The 24,086-nt window shown below is 55.2% G+C and overlaps 1 protein-coding gene across 4 annotated transcripts in view; it reads left to right on the top strand.

Annotated features, from left to right (window-relative positions):
* DNMT3A (DNA methyltransferase 3 alpha) overlaps positions 1-18,695 on the top strand; it is a 72,518-nt gene extending 53,823 nt beyond the window's left edge. For 3 of the 4 annotated variants that reach the window (XM_081188476.1, XM_081188478.1, XM_081188477.1), the window contains 14 exons: positions 1,940-2,096; positions 2,275-2,424; positions 4,198-4,242; positions 4,666-4,745; positions 6,021-6,133; positions 7,552-7,735; positions 8,950-9,034; positions 9,127-9,272; positions 9,397-9,487; positions 11,341-11,489; positions 13,156-13,241; positions 13,575-13,644; positions 14,679-14,797; positions 15,080-18,695. In XM_081188476.1, coding sequence (XP_081044602.1) covers positions 1,940-2,096; positions 2,275-2,424; positions 4,198-4,242; positions 4,666-4,745; positions 6,021-6,133; positions 7,552-7,735; positions 8,950-9,034; positions 9,127-9,272; positions 9,397-9,487; positions 11,341-11,489; positions 13,156-13,241; positions 13,575-13,644; positions 14,679-14,797; positions 15,080-15,221 — 1,617 coding nt within the window. In that variant the 3' untranslated portion in view covers positions 15,222-18,695. Of the gene's footprint in view, positions 1-1,939; positions 2,097-2,274; positions 2,425-4,197; positions 4,243-4,665; positions 4,746-6,020; positions 6,134-7,551; positions 7,736-8,949; positions 9,035-9,126; positions 9,273-9,396; positions 9,488-11,340; positions 11,490-13,155; positions 13,296-13,574; positions 13,645-14,678; positions 14,798-15,079 lie in introns of all 4 variants that reach the window. The other variant, XM_081188475.1, reaches the window with a different exon arrangement.
* The last annotated feature ends 5,391 nt before the right edge of the window (positions 18,696-24,086 follow it).

Below are 24,086 nucleotides of genomic sequence, written 5' to 3' on the forward strand. Positions count from 1 at the left end.
ACTGTCTCGCCAGAGTGGTGCATGCTCTGGTTATCTCCCACTTGGACTACTGCAATGCGCTCTATGTGGGGCTACCTTTGAAGGTGACCCGGAAACTACAACTAATCCAGAATGCAGCAGCCAGACTGGTGACTGGGAGCGGCCGCCGAGACCACATAACACCGGTCTTGAAAGACCTACACTGGCTCCCATTACGTTTCCGAGCACAATTCAAAGTGCTGGTGTTGACCTTTAAAGCCCTAAACGGCCTCGGCCCAGTATACCAGAAGGAGCGTCTCCATCCCCATCGTTCTGCCCAGACACTGAGGTCCAGCGCCGAGGGCCTTCTGGCGGTTCCCTCACTGCGAGAAGCAAAGCTACAGGGAACCAGGCAGAGGGCCTTCTCGGTAGTGGCGCCCGCCCTGTGGAACGCCCTCCCATCAGATGTCAAAGCGACAAATAACTACCTGACATTCAGAAGACATCTTAAGGGAGCCCTGTTCAGGGAAGTTTTTAATCTGTGATATTTTACTGTATTTTTGGTTTCTGTGGAAGCCACCCAGATGGGCGGGGTACAAATGATAAATTTTATTATTATTATTATTATTATTATTATTATTATTATTATTATTATTATTCCTTTTTCCAAGGAAACCCCTTTTCTTCCTCTGTGCTTCTGGGGCAGGTGAGGAAGGCTGTGGAGCAGGTGGCCAGGCCCCTTCCCACCCTCTGAGCTGGTCTGTGGGGCAGCGTGAACTGGGGGGGGGGGTTGTCCTTTTAAAGGCTTCCTAAAAGGTAAAGGTAAAGAGACCCCTGACCACTAGGTCCAGTTGTGACCGACTCTGGGGTTGCGGCGCTCATCTCGCTTTATTGGCCGAAGGAGCCGGCGTACAGCTTCCGGGTCATGTGGCCAGCATGACTAAGCCGCTTCTGGTGAACCAGAGCAGCGCATGGAAACGCCATTTACCTTCCCACTGGAGTGGTACCTATTGATCTACTTGCACTTTGACGCGCTTTCGAACTGCTAGGTTGGCAGGAGCAGGGACCGAGCAACGGGAGCCCACCCCATTGCAGGGATTTGAACCGCCGACCTTCCAATCGGCAAGCCCTAGGCTCAGTGGTTTAGACCACAGCGCCACCTGCGTCCCCCTTTACCTTTGAGGAAGCCTCTAAAAAGACAACCCCCCACCCCGTTTACGCTGCCCCACAGACCAACTCACGGGGTGGGACGGGACCTGGCCACCTGCTCCACAGCCTTCCTCACCAGCCCCAGATCCACCTGTGCCAGAAGCACAGAGGAAGAAAAGGGGTTTCCTTGGAAAAACAACATACAGTGGTACCTTGGGTTACAGACGCTTCAGGTTACAGACTCTGCTAACTCAGAAATAGTACCTCTGTGGATGTATAGTGCCTCAAGATGAGAACAGAAATCGCATGGTGGTGGCAGCGGGAGGCCCCATTAGCTAAAGTGGTGCTTCAGGTTAAGAACGGACCTCCGGAACGAATTAAGTACTTAACCCGAGGTACCGCTGTATTGAGATTGGAAGGGTCTCCTAGTCCAAGCCCCTTGAGGCCCCATGTGCAGGCAAGCCAAACAGAGGCTAAACCAATGTGTGGGGAACGCGCGCCCCCAGCAGGGTCCATAGCCAGCCTTGCCGGGGGGCAGATTTGCATGCACCTACCAGTTGGTGGGAAGAAGCCCAGGCTCCCCTGCAGAGTTTGGGGGGCGCAGCAGAGGGTCCAGCGGGGGTATCTTTGCCAGCCAGACCCCCACCCTGAAGCAGCTGCCCTAGGAGCATAGAGAGCAGCCTGCGCTGACCGCTGAGCCCACGGAGCTCAGTATTGTCTGACTGGCAACAACCGCTCTCCAGGATTTCAGACAGGGGATTGCACCGGGGGCCCTTTTGCGTGCACGCAGGTGCTCTACCCACTGACGGAGCTGACCCTTCTGTCCCCGCAGGTGGCCAGCAGCCGGTCAGGCAAGATCTTCCCCTCCTGCCCCGAGAACGACGAAACCGACACGTCCAAAGTGGTGGAGATCCAGAACAAGCAGATGATTGAGTGGGCGGTGGGGGGCTTCCAGCCCTCTGGCCCCAAGGGCCTGGAGCCGCCAGAAGGTAAGGAAGTGGGGCAGGAGCTGGGGGGGCTCTAGGGCAGGCGGGCAGGCAGACCCTGGGGGTCCCTGTCCCTGAAGCCCTGTGAGAGCGAGGAGAGGAGCATCCTCACCCAAGGGGCCGCGGAGCTAGATTCGCACTCGGGGCTCGCCCCCTCACCCCCCTTGTTCTTTCCTTGCAGAGGAGCGCAACCCCTACAAAGAAGTTTACACAGAGATGTGGGTGGAGCCGGAAACCGCTGCCTACGCCCCTCCTCCCCCCGCCAAAAAACCAAGGAAAAGCACAGCGGAGAAGCCCAAGGTCAAGGAGATCATTGACGAGCGCACCAGAGGTCAGCCGGGGGCCGGGGGGGCTGCTTTGTCTGGGAGGCTCCCCGCTTTCTCTGATGTCGGACCATCAGAAGGATCCGCCGGATCAGGCCAAAGGGGATCCCCTGGTCCTCTCCCCCCTCTCCTCCATTAATTTGCCTTTCAAAGCCGCCTTGCTTGGCTGCCTCCTGTGGCAGGGAGTTCCAAAGTTGAACTCTGCCGCATGAAGGACTTTTCTGGCCCAGCTGCTTCTGGGGGCAGGGGCAGGGGGGAGGCGCTGTAGGGCAGCAGCTGGCCTGCTGTGCCTTTCCCCCCAGACCTGTGTTCCTGGTCCTCTGTACCCCACTCCATTTGGGGGTGCCCCTCCTCCTCTGCTTGCTGGAGTAGCTGCCCCCAGTTTCCTCCTGTCCAGAGAAAGACCTCTACAGGACTAGGGTGTTGAGGTGTTCTAAGAGGCTGCGTGGAGCAGTGGTTAGAGCAGAGCTTTCCCCATAAGTGTGTCCTCTTTCCCTGTCTCCCCCCTTCTGGGATGCAGGGCGTGGGGGGGGGCCCTGCTTGCCTCTGTGCTTTGTCACCTGCACCCTGGCGCAGCCCATGGGCAACCTTCCTGCCCCCTGGCCTCCTCTTCCGCCCCTCCTGGCATCGCTGGCACAGAGTCCTTGTCCCAAAGAGGCCAGTGTTGTGCTTGGGGGGCTGGCTTAGAGACCCTTCCGGCTGTTCCTCTGGGCAGCCCGGGACCCTGAAGGAGGCTGTTAGGGGGCAGGGAGGCTGTGCCCCCCCCCCGGGGGTCATGGAGGACTCTGCAGGAAAGGGGCAAAGCCTTTGCCCAGAGCTCAGAGCAGGCGGACGTCCACAAAGCAAAACAGGAAAAGCGGGTAAATAGTTTCAGTCAAGCCCTACCTAATCTGGGCAGATTTCGTCAAGACCACCTCTCTGTTTTTATCATGGGAAAAGTGGCAAAATCAGCATAGATAAAGACCATCAGATGTGCTGATGAGCAGCTGAGGTCACCCCTTGGCATCCCATGCAGCCTTTGCCAACCTGGCAGCACCTCCGGAGAATAAAAAAATTGGAGAGTTGGAAGGGACCCCTGGGGGTCATCCAGCCCAACCCCCTGCAAGGCAGGAATCTCAGCTAAAGCATCCAGGACAGACAACCATTTGACCTTTGCTTAAAAACCTCCAAGGAAACCACAATCTCCAGAGGGAGACTCTTCCACTGCCAAACAGCTCTGACTATCAGAAAGTTTTTTTGTATGTTTAGTTGGAATTTCATTGTCACTCAAAGCCATGGGTTCGAGTCCTACCCTCCAGAGCAGGAGAAAACAAGCTTGCTCCCTCTCCCATTTGAGACATTTGAAGATGTCTCTCCTATCTCCTCTCAGTCTCCTCTTTTCCAGGCTAAACATGCCCAACACCTTCAACCGTTCCTCATCAGGCTTGGCTTCTAAACCCTTGATCCCCATTTTAGTCACCCTCTTCTGCACACCTTCCAGCCTCTCAATATCCCACCTTCCTAAAAACTTTTTAGTTCTTTTCCTGTATGTCTTTCTGGTTTGATATTGATGCAAACCACCGTGGTAGATTTCTACGATACAGTGGTGTAATAAATCTTTTGAAAAGCAAGATAAATATAACTTTTTAATGTGTTGTTTTGCGCTTGCCTGTTGTTGCAAACCGCTGTGATCTATTTCCGGGAAGCAGTGGTATATAAGTATTTTTATAAATAGCAGAACAGAGCCCCGCTTTCTGCTCTGCCCTCCGCTCACCAAACCGCCCCCCCTTTTCCCTCCGCAGAGCGTCTTGTTTACGACGTCCGGCAGAAGTGCAGGAACATTGAAGGTGAGCCTTGCTGCCTCGGCTGCACAAAAGCGGGAGGGGTGCATGCATTGGGGGGGGCGCTTTTCCACGTCTGCTTTCAGCGCTTTCCTTCAAGAGATGCTGGCCCCGGAAGCCGTAGGGTCCTAGGGGGGTGAGGAGAGTCCGTCCTCCCCCCGCCTAATAAGTGGCAGTCACTCAGTGCGGAGGGTCTTTTGTGCCCCCCCTTGCAGCTGCCAGCTCCGTCCGGTCCAGCAGGAGGGGCCGTAATGTTCCGGGTCCAGTCCAGAGGTTGCTGGGTCTGCCTTTGGAAGAGGGGGAGCAATGCAGATAGGTACAAAGGGAGGTGGGCGGTAGGACTCGCAAGGTGGGGGGGAGGCCAGGGGGCAGCTCCCATCTCCCTCCCCTTGCCCCCCCTAACCCTTCTCCCATTGTCCCCCCCCCCAGATATCTGCATCTCCTGTGGGAGCCTCAATGTCACCCTGGAGCACCCTCTCTTCAACGGAGGCATGTGCCAAAACTGCAAGGTAAGCCTTGAGGTGCCAGAATGCAAATAGGTAAAGGTAAAGGGATCCCTGACCGTTAGGTCCAGTCGTGACCGACTCTGGGGTTGTGGCGCTCATCTCGCTTTACTGGCCGAGGGAGCCAGTGTGCAGCTTCCGTGTCATGTGGCCAGCAGGACTAAGCCGCTTCTGGCGAACCAGAGCAGCGCATGGAAAAGCCGTTTACCTTCCTGCCAGAGCAGTACCTATTGATCTACTTGCACTTTGACGTGCTTTTGAACTGCTAGGTTGGCAGGAGCAGGGACCGAGCAAAGGGAGCTCACCCCGTCACGGGGATTCGAACCGCCGACCTTCTGATTGGCAAGCCCTAGGCTCAGTGGTTTAGACCACAGTTCCACCCACGTCCCAGAATGCAAATACAAGCCCTGGAAATAATGGAAATCTTGTCATCGCCTGCAGGGAAGAGGCAGCAAGTGGGTTGCTTGGGGGGGGGGTGGCAGGAGCCCCTAGGGGAGAAGGAGACTTCTGCCGCGGCGAGACTCCTTATGGGGTCTTCGCTGCGGGATCACATTCACCCAGTGCTTTACCAACTGCACTGGCTCCCGGTGGAGTCCAGGGTCAGGTTTAAGGTGCTGGTTTTGACCTTTAAAGCCCTCTGTGGCCTAGGACCCTCGTACCTACGGGACCGCCTCTCCTGGTATGTCCCATGGAGGACCTTAAGGACTTTGGAGGTCCCAAGCCTCAAGGAGGTTAGATTGGTCTCAACTAGGGCCAGGGCCTTTTCTGTACTGGCCCCGATGTGGTGGAACGCTCTGTCCCAAGAGACCAGGGCCTTCCGCCTGGCCTTTGGTTTGGACTCAGTCTGACCCTTATGTTTTCCCTCCCCTTATGGTTTTGATCCATGGACTACTTTTAAAATGAGGCTGCATTTTGAATTGCATTTTAACCTGCATTTTAAATTGGGGCTTTTCCCCCCTTCTCTTTTCCCCCTATTATGTTTTTACTGGGGTTTTATTGGTGTTAGCTGCCCTGAGCCCAGCTCTGGCTGGGGAGGGCGGGGTATAAATAAAAGTTATTATTATTATTCTCTCCCTGCGCCCCACCTGTAAGGGGGCAGCCAGCGCCTTTCCTGTTAGTGTGTTGCAAAGGGCATGGAGCTGTAGAATTGTGGAGTTCGGTGGGACCCTGAGGGCCATCTAGCTCAACCCCCTGCGAGGCAACAATCGCAGCTGACCGTCGGCGCCAAGAAGGCCCCCTCACTCCTCTCTTCTCTCTCCTCTTGTCCCCCCCCCCCAACAGAACTGCTTTTTGGAATGCGCTTACCAGTATGATGACGACGGCTACCAGTCCTACTGCACCATCTGTTGTGGGGGCCGCGAAGTCCTCATGTGTGGCAACAACAACTGCTGCAGGTGAGCCAAAGGACGGGGGGAGGTCTAAGGGGGAGGGGTCCACACCTGTCTGCTCCCCCCCCCCCCGCTGGTGGCCCTCCCTAAGGCCAGGGGACCCACTAGAAGACACCTCCCATTGCCTCAGCCAGGTGGGCAAGGTATTATTACACCGTGAGATCCAGCTCCGAGGGGCTTTTGGCGGTTCCCTCCCTGTGAGTAGTGAAGTTACAGGCAAGCTTCCCTCAACAGGGATGCATTCAGATGTTTTAAAAGTAGGATAGTTGTTTATTTCCTTCACATCTGAAGGGAGGGCTTTCCACAGGGTGGGTGCCACTACCGAGAAGGCCCTCTGCCTGGTTCCCTGTAGCTTCACTTTTTGCAGTCAGGGAACCACCAGAAGGCCCTTGGCACTGGACCTCAGCGTCTGGGCAGAACGATGGGGATGGAGACGCTTCTTCAGGTATACAGGACCGAGGTCGTTTAGGGCTTTCAAGGTCAACACCAACACTTTGAATTGTGCTCGGAAACGTCCTGGGAGCCAATGTAGGTCTTTCAAGACCGGTGTTATATGGTCTCGGCGGCCGCTCCCAGTCACCAGTCTAGCTGCCACATTCTGGATTAGTTGTAGTTTCCGGGTCACCTTCAAAGGTAGCCCCACGTAGAGCGCATTGCAGTAGTCCATGCGGGAGATAACCAGAGCATGCACCACTCTGGCGAGAGGTAGAGTCTCATCCTGCGTACCAGATGGAGCTGATAAACAGCTGCCCTGGACACAGATTTGACCTGCGCCTCCATGGACAGCTGTGAGTCCAGAATGACTCCCAGGCTGCGCACCTGGTCCTTCAGGGGCACAGTGACCCCATTCAGGACCACGCGGAAGCAGGCTGGGAACCAGACCGCCAGCAGCGCTTTCTGGACTCGCCCCATGGCCCAAGCAGACGCCCCAGAGGGAAAGCCACAGGCAGGATCCCAGCCCAAGACCAACTCTCTGCTCCTGCCGTTTTCAGCAGCTGGAATTATTCACTCTGACTATGGAGCCGGAGCAGAGCCATCCTGGTTGGAGCCATCAATAGCCCTCTCCTCCTCCTCCTCCTCCATGAATTTGTCCCCTCCTCTTTGAAATCCATCCAAGCTGGGAGTCCATCGCTTCCTCGTGTGGGAGGGAGTTCCACAGTTTAACGAGGCGCTGCGTGAAGAAGGGCTTTCTCTTATTTGCCCCGATTCTTCCAACATTCAGGCTAGGGATAAGGAAAGATTCACCCAGCAGTTGGGTCTGGGTTGGGCTAGGCCTGGGAGGGACCCCTGCCAGTCAGTGCCAGGGTGATCCCACAGGCAGTGAAGGGGGGCAGGGGGGGGGTTAGACTGCCAGAGTCAGGAATCCCTCCCTCCCTCCCTCGTCCTGCTGGGCTGGAGCGCTGACGGCTGGACTCTGCCCCTAGGTGCTTTTGCGTGGAGTGCGTGGACTTGCTGGTGGGCCCTGGCGCTGCCCAGGCGGCCATCAAGGAAGACCCCTGGAACTGCTACATGTGCGGCCACAAAGGCATCTACGGCCTGCTCCGGCGGCGGGAAGACTGGCCCTCACGCCTCCAGATGTTTTTCGCCAACAACCACGACCAAGAGTTTGTAAGTTCAGGGCGGGGGGGGGGGGGGATAAGGCGGGTCTTGGGTGCCCTTTTGCCAGGACGGTTCAGGAGGCGGCAGGAGACACCTCGGCCCTTGCCCTCTGCCGTGGCCTCTGGGGAGCCGCTTGTCTTGCCCGGCCAGTGGCCCTGTGCCGGAGCACAAGAGGGGATTTATTCCGTGGTGATGCTCAAGGCAGGGAAGCCACACAAGGGGAGCTCCAGGCCTATAAATTGCACGAGCTTCTGTTTATTATTATTATTATTATTATTATTATTATTATTATTATTATTATTATTATTATTATTATTATTTTATTTACTTTAATTATTGATTGATTGAATTTATACACTGCCCAATATATACCCAGGGGTCTCATGGCAGTTAAATGCTTGTAGAATGGCATTCCATCACCTTAGCTATATACATATGTAGAAATCCAGTTGCATTCTCTGGGAACGGACATCCTGAATTTGGGCTGGGCGAGATCTGGTTTTCAGCATTGCAATATATCACCAGCTAAACATGGCAATAGAGTGGTACCTTGGTTCTCAGACTTAATCCGTTCCAGAAGTCTGTGCTTTCCCATAGGAATGTATGCTAAATGGATTGATCCGTTCCAGACTTTGAAAAACAACCCCTAAAACAGCACTTTAACTTGATTTTCACTATCTAACGAGACCATTGATCCATAAAATGAAAGCAATAAACAATGTGCTGCAGTCACACAATCGATCAATCAGTAGCTGAACTGGGTTCCACACAGTCACAAAAACAAACCAAATAAATAGTAAAAACAGACAGACCTCAGTGCAACACTCAAAATGGAGCACGTTCGGCTTCTGAAAAAAGTTCACAAACTGGAACACTTGGAACTTTGGGTTCCAAGTTGTTTGAGTACCAAGGCGTTTGAGAACCAAGGTACTGGATATATCCCGATGTCCAAAAGAAGCATGGAGCTATGTAGAGGCATTGGTTGGCTTGCAAGATCTCCGTTGACCCCATGAGATCTCCCATGAGATCTTGCACAACCTTCCCTCCACTGGGGGAATTCCAGGGGTCTTGACTTTGCACAAATTTGCCCCGGCACGCAAATCCCCGGGACACAACCCCCCGCCTGAGTTGCCGGCCTGCTGTCCTGTCACACACACACACACACACACACACGCCTTCCTCTCTCGCCCACCCCAATGCCGTCTCTCTTTGCGTCTTGGCAGGACCCACCAAAGGTTTACCCGCCGGTCCCTGCCGAGAAGAGGAAGCCCATCCGGGTGCTCTCGCTCTTTGACGGCATTGCCACAGGTGAGACTGCCCCTCTACCGGAAGCGAGGGCCGTGTTGGGGTGCAGACCCCCCCCCCTTGCGCAGCTGTGACTCCCCCCCTCCTCCCTCCAGGTCTCCTGGTGCTGAAGGACCTGGGCATCCAGGTGGACCGCTACATCGCCTCGGAGGTGTGCGAGGACTCCATCACGGTTGGGATGGTGCGGCACCAGGGCAAGATCATGTATGTTGGGGACGTCCGCAATGTCACGCAGAAACACGTACGTGGAGCTCTGGGGAGGGGGGGAGGGCGGCTTCCCCTCCCTCTGTGTCGCTGGCCCAGGACCCCAGCCCCAGGGGGCGCCCCTCCCGCCTCTGACGCTCCCGCCTCCTTCCGCACTGCAGATACAGGAGTGGGGGCCCTTTGACCTGGTGATTGGAGGCAGCCCCTGCAACGACCTCTCCATCGTCAACCCCGCCAGGAAAGGCCTTTACGGTAGGTGCCCCCCCATCCCGGTCCCTGCCGGGGCTCACGCGGTCAAAGAATCGCCAGGTTTGGTCATCGGGTCCAGGCTTTCCGGAACTCGGGTCTCCAGCTGTTTTTGGACTACAGTTCCCCTCCTCCCTCATCATTGAAAGACCTTCACTGGCTTCCAGTACGTTTCCAAGCACAATTCAAAGTGTTGGTGCTGACCTTGAAAGCCCTAAATGGCCTCGGTTCTTTATACCTGAAGGAGCGTCTCCACCCCGGACACCTGGGTCCAGCGCCGAGGGCCTTCTGGCGGTTCCCTCGCTGCGAGAAGCCAAGTTACAGGGAACCAGGCAGAGGGCCTTCTCGGTGGTGGCGCCCGCCCTGTGAAACGCCCTCCCATCAGATGACAAGGAATAAACTATCTGACTTTTAGAAGTTATCTGAAGGCAGCCCTGTTTAGGGAAGTTTTTAATGTTTGAAGTTTTACAGTGGTACCTCTGGTCGCAAATGGGATCTGTTCTGGAGGCCCGTTCGCAACCTGAGAAGAACGCAACCTGCATCTGTGCATGTGCGGGTTGCGATTTGCTGCTTCTGTGCATGCACGTGACGTCATTTTGCACTTCTGCACATGCGCGAGCGGCGAAACCTGGAAGTAACCCTTTCCACTACTTCTGGGTCGCCGCGGGACGCAATCTTAAAATGCGCAACCTGAAGCAAACGTAACATGAGGCTACCAGACTTTTGGAAGACATCTGAAGGCAGCCCTGTTTAGGGAAGCTTTTAATGTTTAACAGACCACTGTATTTTAATACTATGTTGGAAGCCGCCCAGAGTGGCTGGGGAAACCCAGCCAGATGGGCGGGGTATAAATAACAAATTCTATTCTGTTCTATTCTGTTGGTCCTACTCGCTAGGGATGATGGGAGTTGTGGTCCAAAAACAGCTGGAGACCCAAGTTGAGGAAGGCCTGATCTAGTCCAACGCCCTGCAATGCAGGAATCTCGGCTAGAGCATCCATGACAGATGGCCCTCCGACCTCTGCTTAGAAACCTCCAAGGAAGGAGAGTTCACAACCTCCCAAGGGAGACCGATCCACCATTGAACAGCTCTTGCTGTCAGAAAGTTCTTCCTGATATTTAGTTGAAATCTCCTTTCTGGTTACTTGAAGCCATGGGTTCGAGTCCTCCCCTCCAGAGCAGGAGAAAACAAGCTAGTTCACTTTTCCATTTGATGGCCCTTGACATATTTGACATATCTTCTCCAGAATAAACATTCCCAACTACCTCAAAGCCATTTAAATCATCTGTGTCACTGATAGCTGTGACCCCAGGGTTAGGGTCTTCCTTTGTCTAGTGATGGTGGCGCTGTGGTCTAAACCACTGAGCCTCTTGGGCTTGCTGGTTCGAATCCCCGCGACAGGGTGAGCTCCTGTTGCTCTGTCCCAGCTCCTGCCAACCTAGCAGTTCAAAAGCATGCCAGTGCAAGTAGATAAATAGGTACCATTGCGACGGGAAGGTAAACTGCATTTGCATGCACTCTGGCTTGCGTCACAGTGCCCTGTTGCGGCAGAAACTGTTTAGTCCTGCTGTCCACATGACCCGGAATACTGTCTGTGGACAAACGCCGGCTCCCTCGGCCTGAAAGCGAGATGAGCACCGCAACCCCACAGTGCCTTTGACTGGACCTAACCGCCCAGGGGTCCTTTACCTTCCCTTGCCTTGCCTTGCCTAGGGAGCTGGAGAAGGGGATTTCCCCGCGCCCTTAATCGCCCTGGAGTGTGGGGCCAGAAGGGCTTGCCAAGGGAGCTTTTGTGTCTTGTGGGCTGGTCTTGGGTTTGCGCCCCCGTTCATGGCAGTCTTCCTCCCCTCCCACCCCAGAGGGCACGGGCCGACTCTTCTTTGAGTTCTACCGGCTGCTGCACGAGGCCCGGCCCAAGGAGGGAGACGAGCGGCCCTTTTTCTGGCTCTTTGAGAACGTGGTGGCGATGGGCGTCAGCGACAAGAGAGACATCTCTCGCTTCCTGGAGGTGAGAGGGTGGGCAGCGGGTGGGTGGCAGGCAGCGCTCTTTCCTCCTTGCCCGCCCTCCGAAAGTTCCTGAATCTCCCTGGGCGGGAGAGGGAGGAGCAGCCTGGGGGAACGGGCCGGATCTGAGCCCAAGCAGCCAGAACAGGGCCAAAGGCACAACCTTCCTGCGCCTCTGCTGTGTTCCAGGCGCAGGGAGTTCCTCCTGCCACCAGAGGGCGCCTGAGTGTTTCCAGGGCTCATCTTGCATATGCCAGTGCTTAAAAAGCAGTCTTGCCTAGCGGTTATAGTGGCAGAGCACCAGGTTCAAATCCCCCACTCTTCCAGGAAACGCTCAGCAGCTGGCTCTCAGCCTACCCTACCTGGCAGGGTTGTGAGGATTAAATGAGGAGGGGCAGACCCATGGAGGCCACCCGGTGCTCCTTGCAGGGAAATTGGGGTCTCAATGTTGACCTCCTGTCATCCCTGTCTATTGTTCCTGCTGGCTGTCGGGGTTTTGGGAAGGGGGCAGCTTCTGAGGGAGGGGGCAACATCTGGCAGCCTCTCTCTCTTCTGAGTGAATCCAGAATGTTAGCCCCCCAGGGGTGAACACGACAGCCAGGTCAGAAATGAGGCTGAGAAGTTGAATGATCTGTTCCAGGATTGAATCAGGGTGAGGCTGTCAGACAGGGCCAGGGGTCAGCAAACTTTTTCAACAGGGGGCTGGTCCACTGTCCCTCAGACCTTGTGGGGGGCCGGACTATATTTTGAAAAAGAAGAAAAATGAACAAATTTCTATGCCCCACAAATAACCCAGAGATGCATTTTAAATAAAAGCACACATTCTACTCATGTAAAAACACACTGATTCCCGGACCGTCTGGGGGCCGGATTGAGAAGGCGATTGGGCCAGATCCGGCCCCCAGGCCTTAGTTTGCCTACCCATGATCAGGGCATTGAATGAATGAATAAAATCTTTATTGCTGAAAGCAATAAGCCGTCACAATTGGTCACATTGCATAGAATACAAATAATTGATTTAAAACTGAACAACAGCAGCAACAGCAGCAAAGCAAACATACAAAAATGCGAAAATCACACCTGCATAAGTTAAGCACTCCATTTCTCTCGCTCCCCCTTAGGATACCTGTCTTGGCGCCCTGCTCTCAACTTACTTGCAGCCAAGGCAAATTTTGCACCTCTGCAGTAAGAAATACGTTCTTGCCAGCCAGCAAATAGAGATTTGCTGAAGGGGGGGTCGATTGGAAAGAGAGCAAAGGATGTAATATAGGATGTAATCTCAGGGATCCCCACAGAGGGAAGGGGCACCGAAGGTGGTCTTGTACAACCCCCTGCGAGGCAGGAATCTCATTGGGTTCTTCTGCTCAGTGAGGCCCTCCGGTGGGCAGGACAGGGCTGGCACAGGGGCATCAGAAGCTGCCTTCTACTGCACTGGCTGGCATCAGTGGCTTTCCAGAGCTTCAGGCCTGCCCTGGAGATGCCCGTTCTGCGGGCAAGGCGGGCGCTGCGCCACTGAGCTCTGCCCCTTCCACAAAGGCAGGGGCAGGCCCTCGCCGGAAAGGTCTGGAGGGCCTGACCCCCAAAGCGCAGCTCTGCCTGGGGGGGAGGGCAGCCCCCGCCCTGCCCACCCCGTGACGCCTTCCTCCTGCCCTCTTCTCTCTCGGCTGCAGTCCAACCCGGTGATGATCGATGCCAAAGAGGTCTCGGCCGCGCACAGAGCCCGCTACTTCTGGGGGAACCTGCCCGGCATGAACAGGTTGGTCAGAGGGCTGGCGCCAGCACCCAGAAACCCGCCCGTGCCAAGGAAGCGGTGAGGTCCTGCCAGAACCCTGCCTGCGTTGGGACAGAGAGGAGGAAATAATAATAATAATAATAATAATAATAATAATAATAATAATAATAATAATAATAATAATAGAGGATTAAAACTTGAGCCTGCTTGCCAACTCCTCTGGCACACACATCTGTGAGGAGGGGGCTTGGGGGGGGCGAAGGTGTGAGGCCCAGGAGGTGGGGGTCTTGCAGGGAGGGGCGTTGAGGCTCCTGGGATTCCTGTTCTGGGCTGATCAGTTGTCTGTTTCCCCTGCAGGCCGTTGGCTTCAACTGTGAATGATAAGTTGGAACTGCAGGAGTGTCTGGAGCATGGCAGGATAGCCAAGGTGAGTGCAGGGGATTGGGACCGGGAGGGGAAAGGGCCTCTAGTTGAGGAAGGAAGGAAGGAAGGCAGGAGTTGCCAAGTGGTCAGACCTCACAGGCAGGGAAGGCCCACCCAGCTGGATATAAGAATAAGAATAATAATAATAATAATAATAATAATAATAATAATAATAATAATAATAATTTATTTGTACCCCGCCCATCAGGCTGGGCTTCCCCAGCCACTCTGGGCGGCTTCCAACAAAGATTAAAAATACATTAAAATGTCACACATTTAAAACTTCCCTGAACAGGGCTGCCTTCAGATGTCTTAAAAGTAGTGTCATTCTTTATCTCCTTGACATCTGGTGGGAGGGCGTTCCACAGGGCGGGTGCCACCACCGAGAAGGCCCTCTGCCTGGTTCCCTGTAACTTGGCTTCTCGCAGGGAGGGAACCACCAGGAGACCCTCGGGCTGGACCTCAGTGTCCGGGCTGAACGAGGGGGGTGGAGATGCTCCTTCAGGTCTACTGGACCGAGGCTGTTTAGGGCTTTAAAGGTCGGCACCAACACTTTGTGTTGTGCTCAGAAATGTACTGGCTTTCAAAGAGAACCAGACCAGGGCTGTGAGAGGCTCCTGCTCTGTCTCCACAGCCCAAGGCAGCCATGTGGCCCCTGGATCCCAGGTCGAGGCCAGAGTTGCCCTTGTGTCCGATTCCCACTTGCGGGTTTCCCTCTGGAGCGCCTGCTTGGCCCCTGGGATAATCTGAAGGGCCACGGGCCTGATCCAGCGGCTCCTCCTTCTATCCTGACGAGAACAAGCCAAGAGTACCCTCTTCTGCTGAAGCTGCCAGTGCCCCCCGCAGTTGCTGGTCAGAGTTGGGGGCAACGGGAGTCCCCTGCTGAGGAAGGGCAGGGGGGTCAGGCAAAGCGGGGGCTGGGGGAGGCGAGGGGCCCGCTTCATGGGCTGGGACGGGGCAGGGGGGCAGGGTGGATGTCCCGCAGCTGCCCCCCCCTCCCCGGCTGACCTTTCCTCCGCCCTCTCTGCTCCCGCCCAGTTCAGCAAAGTGCGAACCATCACCACTCGCTCCAACTCCATCAAGCAAGGCAAAGACCAGCATTTCCCCGTCTTCATGAACGAGAAGGAAGACATTCTGTGGTGCACCGAGATGGAGAGGTGGGTGCCTGCCTTCCTGGCGAGGGGGGTGGGCTGGGTGGTGCTGGGGGCTCCTTTCCCACTCGACTATTCTGTGCTGTGGGGCGGGAATGGGGGGCTGGCTGGCTGGAGTCCTGGCTCCCTGCACATGGGCATAGCTGTCAACATTTCCCTTTTTTAAAGGGAAATCCCCTTATTCCGAATAGGGTTCCTCGCGAGAAAAGGGAAATGTTGGCAGCTATGCCTCCGGGGTCTGCTGCCACGCTGGTGCTGACTGCCGCCCCCCCCTTTTCCCCCCCACAGGGTCTTTGGCTTCCCGGTCCACTACACCGACGTCTCAAACATGAGCCGCCTGGCGAGGCAGAGACTCCTGGGTCGCTCCTGGAGTGTGCCAGTGATCCGCCACCTCTTTGCCCCCCTGAAGGAGTACTTTGCCTGCGTCTAAAGAGACACCCGCCCTCGGAACTGGCAAAGCAGAGGAGGAGGAGGAGGAGGAGGCGTCTCAAACACAACCCCCCCCCCCGAACAGAAGAGAAGGGGCACCAGAGAGGAGGAGGAGGTGGTTGCTGGTGGGCAAGAGGGAGGGAGGGAGGGAGAGGACGGGCCCCCCCCACCCACGGGAGGGTCTACCACCCGCCCATCCTCTCCCTGGGTCAAACCGCCCCAGACCAACCGACCGGCCCCCCTTTTCTGTTGGTGACCCTTCAATTTCCTGCTCTTTCTGGACGGCTTCGCCTCGTCCGATGGGTTTCCGCCTCTCCTCGGCTGAGCCCCGGGCACGGAGCCCGGCTGTCCGGGCGCCCACGGGCGTGTGCCCCCCCTGCCAGCCTCCGCAACGGAGGAGGAGAGCCCAGAGCTGAGCGGGCCTTGGGGCGACAGCTTCGCCCCTGCTCAGTCGAGGAGCACAAAGGGAGGTGCTGGGGGGGCCTCCTCACATCTACCAGCGCCATTCCTGCGGTGGAGGGTGGGGGCGCAGGCCCGGAAGCTGCCCGCCCCTCCCTCCCCGCCCCCTCCCACCCTGCCCCCCCTTCCCCACAGTATTTGGGTGCCTACCAGGCCGGAGACCTTGACCAGTCCAGCTCCTACAGCCGCTCTTACCTCTTGTTTACAGTTTATATATATGTGAGAGTTACGTGAGAGAAATGTCTATATATATATAAAAAAGGTACTGTTACTGCTGTACAACTGACTTTCAAAATGGTGCTTCTACATCAAGGGAGAGGGCGCACCCGTGGCAGCTTAAGGGGGGGGGCTCCGTGTGCTGGCCCCCGGGGGGGCTTCTCAGAAAGGGAGGGCAGGCGGGCTAGGAAGGGCGGGTGCCGCTCTCTGCCCTGGGTGTCATGCAATAATGCTTTCCCCCCTGCAAAAGGAAACCCTCAGGCCCACCCTCCGCAGTGTCCCAAATAGTGGCCCCCACGTAAACTGGTGCTTTCTCACAAGGGGGGGGCCCTGGGTGTCCTCCCCAGCGGGCAGACCGGGCGCTCAACTCAGCTGAGGTCTTTCTTTCCCCCCATTTCTGCCCCTGGAACCGCAGGCTCAGCAGTGGGGGGGGGTCCGTGAGGGGAGGGAGGTAGATAAAGGGGGTGCCCTTTGGCGCCCGCCCCTCCCCATTTCTCCGCAAGCACGGGAGGCGTTTGGGGGGGGTCCGTGCCGCTGCTGCCCCCTTCCACCCGCGGCTGATGTGAACAGCAGGGCTCCTGTTTTGCTTGAACAGGCTCCGGCTGTGCTACCCGTCCCCCCCCCCCGGCTGGCCCCCCAACCCACCCTTTGCAAGGCCCCCCCCACCTCCAAATACAGGGTTGAGGGGCAGCTCCTCCCAGGGTCCTTGCGCAGAGGGCGGCGGCGTTCCTGGGCTCTGCCTCCCTTGGCAATTGTGTGCACTTTAGTCCTTTGGGGCAGGGGGGGTGCAGAGAGCGGCCAACTTCGCCCCCCACCCCCCCGGACGCCCCTTGGGGCGCGGCCTGGGAGGCTGCTTCTCCCTTCCGCTTGTGGGGAGGGCTCCCAGCAGGGCCCGAAGCCCTTGGTGCTAACGGGGAGCCGGGTTGGGGGTCCCCTGCTGCCCCCCGCCTCTGCCTCCCCCCCCCCGCCGTCTTCCCTGCGTTCATGGTGCTCTCGGAGGCAGCGGCTTGGTGCTGAGGCAACGCTCAGGAGCAGGGGGGGCCGGGTCTGCGGGAGACTGCTGGGCCCCCCCCCCCAGCGGGTGAAGCAGTTGCAGCTGGCAGGGGTGCTCTCTGGTCTCGGTGCTAACCGGGGAGCAGGCAGGCAGGCGGGGGCCTCCTCTCCCTTCCCCTCAAACTGTGAAAGGTGCTGGGGTCTCGCTCAGGACCCGATGGGGAAGCCAAGGGAGGGGGGGCACTGGAGGGGGCTGTCTGGCAGGACCCGCTCCCAGCTGCCTCCCTGGCAGGTGGGCAGGCGGGCATCTCCCTCTCCAGCCCCCCCAGACAGGTGGCATTTCGATGGCCCCCACCCATTGGCCACAAGGGGGTGGGAGAGGGAAGGAGGGGGCCGTCTTGGGGCTTATTTTAGTCTAACTTCTTTGGTGCTATGCGGGACGCCTGGGGCCCCCTCCCGGCCATGACCTATCCCTTTGGGGGGGCTTCCCACCCGGGCCAAAGGGAGCCCACGGAGCGCTCCCAGCCCCTGACCAGGGAAGCTTATCTTGGCGGAGAATCGAAGGTGGGGAGGGGGCAGCGGACCCTCCCCACAGAGCCTTCCTTCCAGCGACTGTTGGCTCAGTGGGGTGGGGGGTGGGGTGGGCCACCGTTCCCAAATTCAGCAGCTAATATCTGGATTCCCCAGTTGCTGCCCCCTCCCTTAGGTCTGCCTGCCAGACTTCTTTCTGAGCAGCCCAGCTTCATGGAACTCCCCCCACCCCAGACCCCTCCCCAAACTGGAAGTGGCCTCTCGGGAAAACCTCCTGTCTGTTTTGTCTTTTCAGCCCCCCAACTCCCCCCCCCCCAGGCGTCCCACTGTATTTGTCTTGGATCTGTTTTGCTGTCTGCTACAGAATCCACCTGCTTCCCCCCGGGGGGGGCGAGAGGAAGATGGGGGGGAGGGTGGGGGGGTGGCTTCAGGGACCGGCTTGACTCTGGTCTCCTCTTGTGATAAAGAGGCCCCCCCTCCCGCCAGGTTGCAGAGCCCTAGACTGAAAAGCGGAGCAACCGGACTGCCCCCCCCCCCACATGCCTGAGTTCCTTTGTCGACCACAGAAGGATATGGGGGCAACTTAAGGTGCTAAAAAAAATCCCTCTTTTATCACAAATCTCTATTGTTAACTTAAGTCTGCTGTCTGGACAATGACTGTTTTTTTTGTTTTCTTGTAGTGGAGTTTTAAAAGAGCTCTATTATTTTACTCTTATATATTATTATTAAAAAAAAGAAAAAAGGCATTTTAACTTTGTACTTGAAACCTTTAAGGAAAGATTTCATGTGTTTTAGCCTAGGCATTGAAGTAGCTGAGACGCTTTTACTGTTTGTGGGAAATCATGTATTCATGCTGAAGAAATAAATCTTGTCAAGATCCTGGGAAGAGCTCGGCCACGTTCCCTGCTCTCCAGCCGTCGCTGCCGCCTTCCCGACATTCCATGCCGCTGACCGCCTCCCCGCCCCCCCCTGCACCCAGCAACACCCCCCTCACTTTACTTTTCTTTGCTAGGATGATTTTGGGATGCGCCATCCTTTCTGCCGCTTTCCCCCCCGCCGCCTCTCTCTTTTTTTTTAGGGTTGCTTCTATATTTATTGACAAATAAATAATGTACATTTCAGAGTATGGTTCTGCTATGCCAGGGGTGGAAAGTGGGGTGGGGGGGTGGGAGGCCCAGCTCTCCACCCCCGCCGGGCAGGCTGTTGTATCTCTGTGTAAGTATTGCTCGTGACATAGCTGTTTTATAAAAATAATTAAAAGGTCCATGGTGCCGCAGATGTTAGAAAGTCTGTCCGTTCCGCCTCCATCCCATCCTTTGCGTTTTTGGTTTTTTTTTTCCATTTGTGCCCAGGACACTCTGAGAAGGAAAGGCTCCTTTGCTGATGTACTTTGTGCTGGAGAACACTTGAATAAATGTTCTGTTTTGTGCAAAAAGGAAAAGCGGAAAAGCCCCGGAGCCTGTCTGCCGTCATGTGCTTTTTGTCGCCCTCGTGCTCCGAGCGTTCGTGGCAGCGGCAGGGTGGCTCTTGCTGGGAGGCCGGGGGCACAGGCAGGCCCCCCCGAGGGGTCTCTCCTAGCAGAGAAGGCCACTCTCGCAAAAGGGTCAAGGGGATCCACCAGGCCACATGCCTCACACAGCTGTGGAGCCTGAGAATCCACTCCCTTCGGTCGCTGGCCGTGGGAAGGCTGCCTTTGCACACCCAGAAGGAGGCAACTCGCCTTTTTTATGGGAACCGGCTGCTACTGCTGGTAAAACGCCTGTCTAAAGAAGAATCTACTTCTGACAACTTGCCCTTACCCAGCTGACATCAAAAGAATACCCAATTTCTACAGAGTTCTGTGTTATTTCGTTACATATATGCGGTTGAGATTCCTGCATGATCCTTGGGCAGCATTCAAAATCCACCAATTGGCCACTTGTGACCAAGTGAAGATGCCCAGGTGCCAAGATGCCCAGGTACCTGGTGTCCACCTGGTGGTGCCTGCCTGCCTGCGGATCCTTGGATCTTGCCCGTTTTCACACACAAGCAACACATCCTGTAGAAATCTAACCGTGCTATTTTATCTGCACAATCAGAATGAATTTCAGGATCCAAAAAGTCGTACTGAAAAATACAACTTTAGAGCCAACCAAATGGCAACTACGGATTCTGTTTTGGCGACGGTTGCCCTGGCTTAAGGAGCCATTTGGCGCCTCACTCATATATATCTGTGAGTTTTTATCGCTGCCCTTGAGGTTCCTTCCAACTCTGATTCCATGCTTAATGTTTACTATTTAAGCGGAAGACAAAAGTTCCAGGTAACCTCTATAATTCAAATACGAGTTGCATTTGGGAAACGAGAGATTTCTGCCTGCTTTTCAGGCGTAATCTTGCCAGGCCTGGATGTAGTGCCAACTCCAAGCACTAAATCTGGGTGTAGCGGCAAGACTGTACCCGCATCTATTTATTATAGCTACAATTTATCTCACTGATTGCTCATAGTTACTAATTTTCCTTTAAGACAACCCCCCCCCCCTCAGTCTAGCTCTCTTGAGACAAGGTCAGAGGTCCTGTGAAGGACCACCAGATCTGCCGTGTGCCACTGGGCAAAAAGCACGGGTTCAAATTACACCACACATGGGAGTGGGGAGGGAGAAGGATGAGAAACGTGTTCCAGATGCATCTTTGGCTCCATAGAAAGTCACCTGGAAGCCGTTTGATTTGCTTGTCATTTAGAAATCAAAACAATCCCATATAAGCCACACAACTCTCTCTCTCCCCCCCCCCCCGCCAAAAAAGGGGAAATAAGTCAATATGATAAAAGGTGTGAGAAGCACTTTAAGGGTTTAATGGTCCTGGGAGAACAAGGAAGGTCTTATTCCCCTGGTGCCTCAGTGCTCAGCCCCCCTGCACAGCAAATGCCCCCCCTACTCCATTCTAGGCACCCCGGGGCCCTGCCTGTGTTTCCCCTAGAACAGATTGAGGAGTGGTATCCTGCCATTCCGTATCTTCCCAGGGTGGCTTAGCAAAAAACAACCAAGGTTACAGTGATGGTAGCCAGAGTCGTGCTTTGTAGCCACAAAAGTAGGGTTTGGTGGCAGCGAGATGCAGCCTCATGCCCGCTTTACACAACACCTTGATCTGCTGCCCAGGATTTGGGCCCCATAGGCCAGGGGTAGGCAACCTAAGGCCTGGGGGCCAGATGCGGCCCATTCCCCTTCTCAATCCAGCCCCCAGACGGTCCGGGAATCATCGTGTTTTTACATGAGTAGAATGCGTCCTTTTATTTAAAATGCATCTCTGGGTTATTTGTGGGGCATAGGAATTCGTTCATATCTTTTTTTCAAAATATAGTCCGGCCCACCACATGGTCTGAGGGACGGTGGACCGGCCCCTGGCTGAAAAAGGTTGCTGACCCCTGCCATAGGCCTTCAAGCAGAGGACTGTCTTCTGCAAACTAGGACACCCCACCAGCTTTCACAGCCTGGGAGGGGCAGCTGGGTGATTTTCAGTAGACCCCAGCAAAGAGTTGCCTAGAAAAGGTGGAAGCTGCACGGAAACAAGATGTTTGAGAGAGATAAGTTTCTCAGCTTGTATCTCTTCACACTCCTTGGGCACCCCAACACCAGGCTCCGACCCCCAAACCCTCGTCCTCTTGCCCTTCCCCAGGGGACCTGACTTCTCAGCCCAGGACTTCTGAGGCACCAACAAGGCACACTCCAGGGACCGCAGGGTAGGATTAGAAAAAGAAGAGGCCGAGTGGGTCTTTTGCGCAGCCTCTGAAGGGGCTTGCCTTCACTTCCTTAGGCAGAAATGTTCCCTGCTTATTTTGGGCAGTTTCTGCCCTATCCGCAGTTTAAATCAATTTATTCTTTGCCAGTGTCGTGCATATATGCGGTTGTGTGCAAGTCAAATGCACATAAGAGGGGAGACACCTGAACTTGGAATATTTTCCGCTAAAAAGGGACAGCACACAATAAGAAAAAATATATAAGCCGCAACCACCACACTACGATTCAATGTGCCACTGAGGAATATGAGTTCTCTCTTCAACAGCCATGGGCCCCTTGGGCTTGGCAGATACACTGCAGGTGGGCAGGGGGAGGCTGGCACAGCCTCAGGAGAGGGGCTGTCTGCATTGGTGTCCCTGAGTGGGAAAGGAAGAGCGGATGCCCCTGCTTTCACTGGGCTGGGTTCAAGGTACTGCAAAGGGGGGAGGCTTACAGGGGGTGGGACACCCAAGAACTGCTGCTGCAGAAGAGGTCTTGCCAGCCAGCATCTAAGACCCAAGTTCTAGGATTCTGGGTTCCCTGCCAGATGAGACCAAAGAGGGCCCCGTCCAGCCCAGCATCCTCACCCCTTCTTGAGACTCACAAGCAGAGCTCCAAGGCGACAGGTAGCTGGATGAAGGGCAGAAAGCTCCATAGCTGGGGGACAACCACCTAAAACATTTGTGGTCTCTATGGGGCATGCAAACCCCTTTGTACTGGAGGCAAACCTGGAGATCTGCTGGGCATCAGCTGTTGACCGCTTCACAAGGCACAGTCTGCACCAGATGAAGCAGACTCGAACCCATGGCTTCAAGTTACACAGAAGAAGATTCCAAGCAGACGTCAGGAAGAACTTTAGGACAGTAAGAGCTGCTCAGCAGTGGAACAGATGCCCTCAGGGGTGGTGGACTCCTTCCTTGGAGGTTTCTGAGCAGAGGTTGGATAGCCATCTGTCTTGGATGCTTTAGTTGAGATTCCTGCAGTGCAGGAGGTTGGACTAGATGAACCTTGGGGTCCTTTCCATGATTCTGGTCTGAGCTCTCCCACACTGAGAGTCCTGAGGTCAGACTGAAGGCTGTTGCTGTGGGCCTGGGTGGTCCCAGAAAGAGGGAGGAGAGCATTCAGTGCCTGAAGGGCCAAATCCCCATTGCAATCCAGGCCCCTCTTCCAGCTGGGAGGCTGAGCCTTGGAGGGTCCACTTCCTTTCAATCCTCTGCTTGTGCAACTGAAAGAGCAGCACCTCTGAGTAATCCCATTTGGGGCTCCCCAGGCAGGACTTTCCACAGGCCGCCCAGCCCTGAAAAGCAGCCAAGCCCTTCGCTGTCCAAGGTACCAGCCAGGAGAAAAAATCTCCTGTGGAAAGCGAGCAAGTAATCCAATGCAGAGCTTCAGGCTGTCCCTACATCACTCTCGCTGCATTCACCACTTGATTCTAAAATACTTTAGACAGATTAAAATTAGCTGAGCTTGCTAGGCATCTGGGTCGGCCGGGTGTGGGCCTGCGCTTGTTTGCATGCATGCTACTTTCTGCTGAAGGAGTGTTGGGAAACGGACTCCAAAAGTCACAGTTTCTTTGAAAGACATCACGACAAACAGGACTGATATTAGAAACTGAATCCCTGAGGTTATTCTTGCTGACTCTCTAGCCCACCGCGGACTGGTTGACAAAGATCTGCAGAGCCCGCATTCAAAACTCTTGTGTGTATGAGCTGCCGCCTTCTCCTGGATGGCGAGGAATGAGGAGCGTTCGCTGACTCTCGGACGACAGCAAGGCAAGGCGAGCATGCCATGAGCTCAGCCGCTGGGCGCACACTGGCAATGCCCAGTCCAGAAAGTTCTAATGGAGATAAATCCCACCAACCCCTGAACTCCCATTCGCACCTGCCTCTAAGTCACCAAACGCTGGGCAGTCTGGCCACCTCACTGCCTCAAAGGCCCAAGACATCACAACGGTGAGGGACTTAGGTGCCATGTGGGTGGCAAGAAAGGGAAAAAAGGACTGTCTGGGAGACTAGAACATCCCCTCTAGCCATAGTTTCTCTGTTAATCCCAGAAGTGTTAATTTAAAGTGGAACTGCAGTGTGGTCTATGACCCAGGAGGTGGTGCCCTGGCGTCAGAATCGACGCCTAACATTTCTGCGCTGCCATGCTATCTTTAAGACACCTTCCTAAGCCTCACCCTTTTCCTCTCAGGAGGCTGCATTCCCCAACCCCGTTCCCTGCCCCATAAGCTCATCTCTGGCACCAGATGCCCAGCCCAATCAAAGTGCCCCAAGCGGTTATTTCCTTTTTATTCCTTAAGCTTAAATTCTGATTATCATTCCTCTTACTGGCCCCTGCACCTTCCTCCTCTCGGGCATTCCTATGGCACACCTCCAGCTCCTCAACTGCATCACGGGACTACGGTTATCCTCCTTGCACACTCATGATACTGCACACAAACACCTCAGCTCTGTGGCCTGCTGCATATTTATTTCAACAGATTGTTAGCCTGCCTGCCTTAAAAATAGTTCAAGACCGCTGTCAACATTGCTAGGAAAGCTGTCATCAAAATTAAATTATGATTCTGTGAGGGGGGAAACCAGTGAGCAGAGAACAGACAGAGCCACCCTTTGACACCGCTGCAACCGTGTCCATTAGACAAGCCATTCTAGGCTCCCAGCATCATCCTAAGGCAAAGAAACCCCATTTTCTGAAACTCATAAATTCACCCCAAAAAGCCGAATAAATGGTTTTATTTCATTCCAAAAGGTAACAAAATTGTGATCCGGGGATGGAGGGGAGGGGACCTAACTCATGGCATGAATGGAACAGGGATGTCATAGTGCTCAAGATGCGCCCTCACATACTTTGGATACCCATCCCAATTGCTAAACTGGGTGTTATCAGTCCTGGCAAAGGGATCAGACTAAGGT

This window comes from Podarcis bocagei (genome assembly GCF_964188305.1).
Source record: "Podarcis bocagei genome assembly, chromosome: 3".
Taxonomy (NCBI): Eukaryota; Metazoa; Chordata; class Lepidosauria; order Squamata; family Lacertidae; genus Podarcis; species Podarcis bocagei.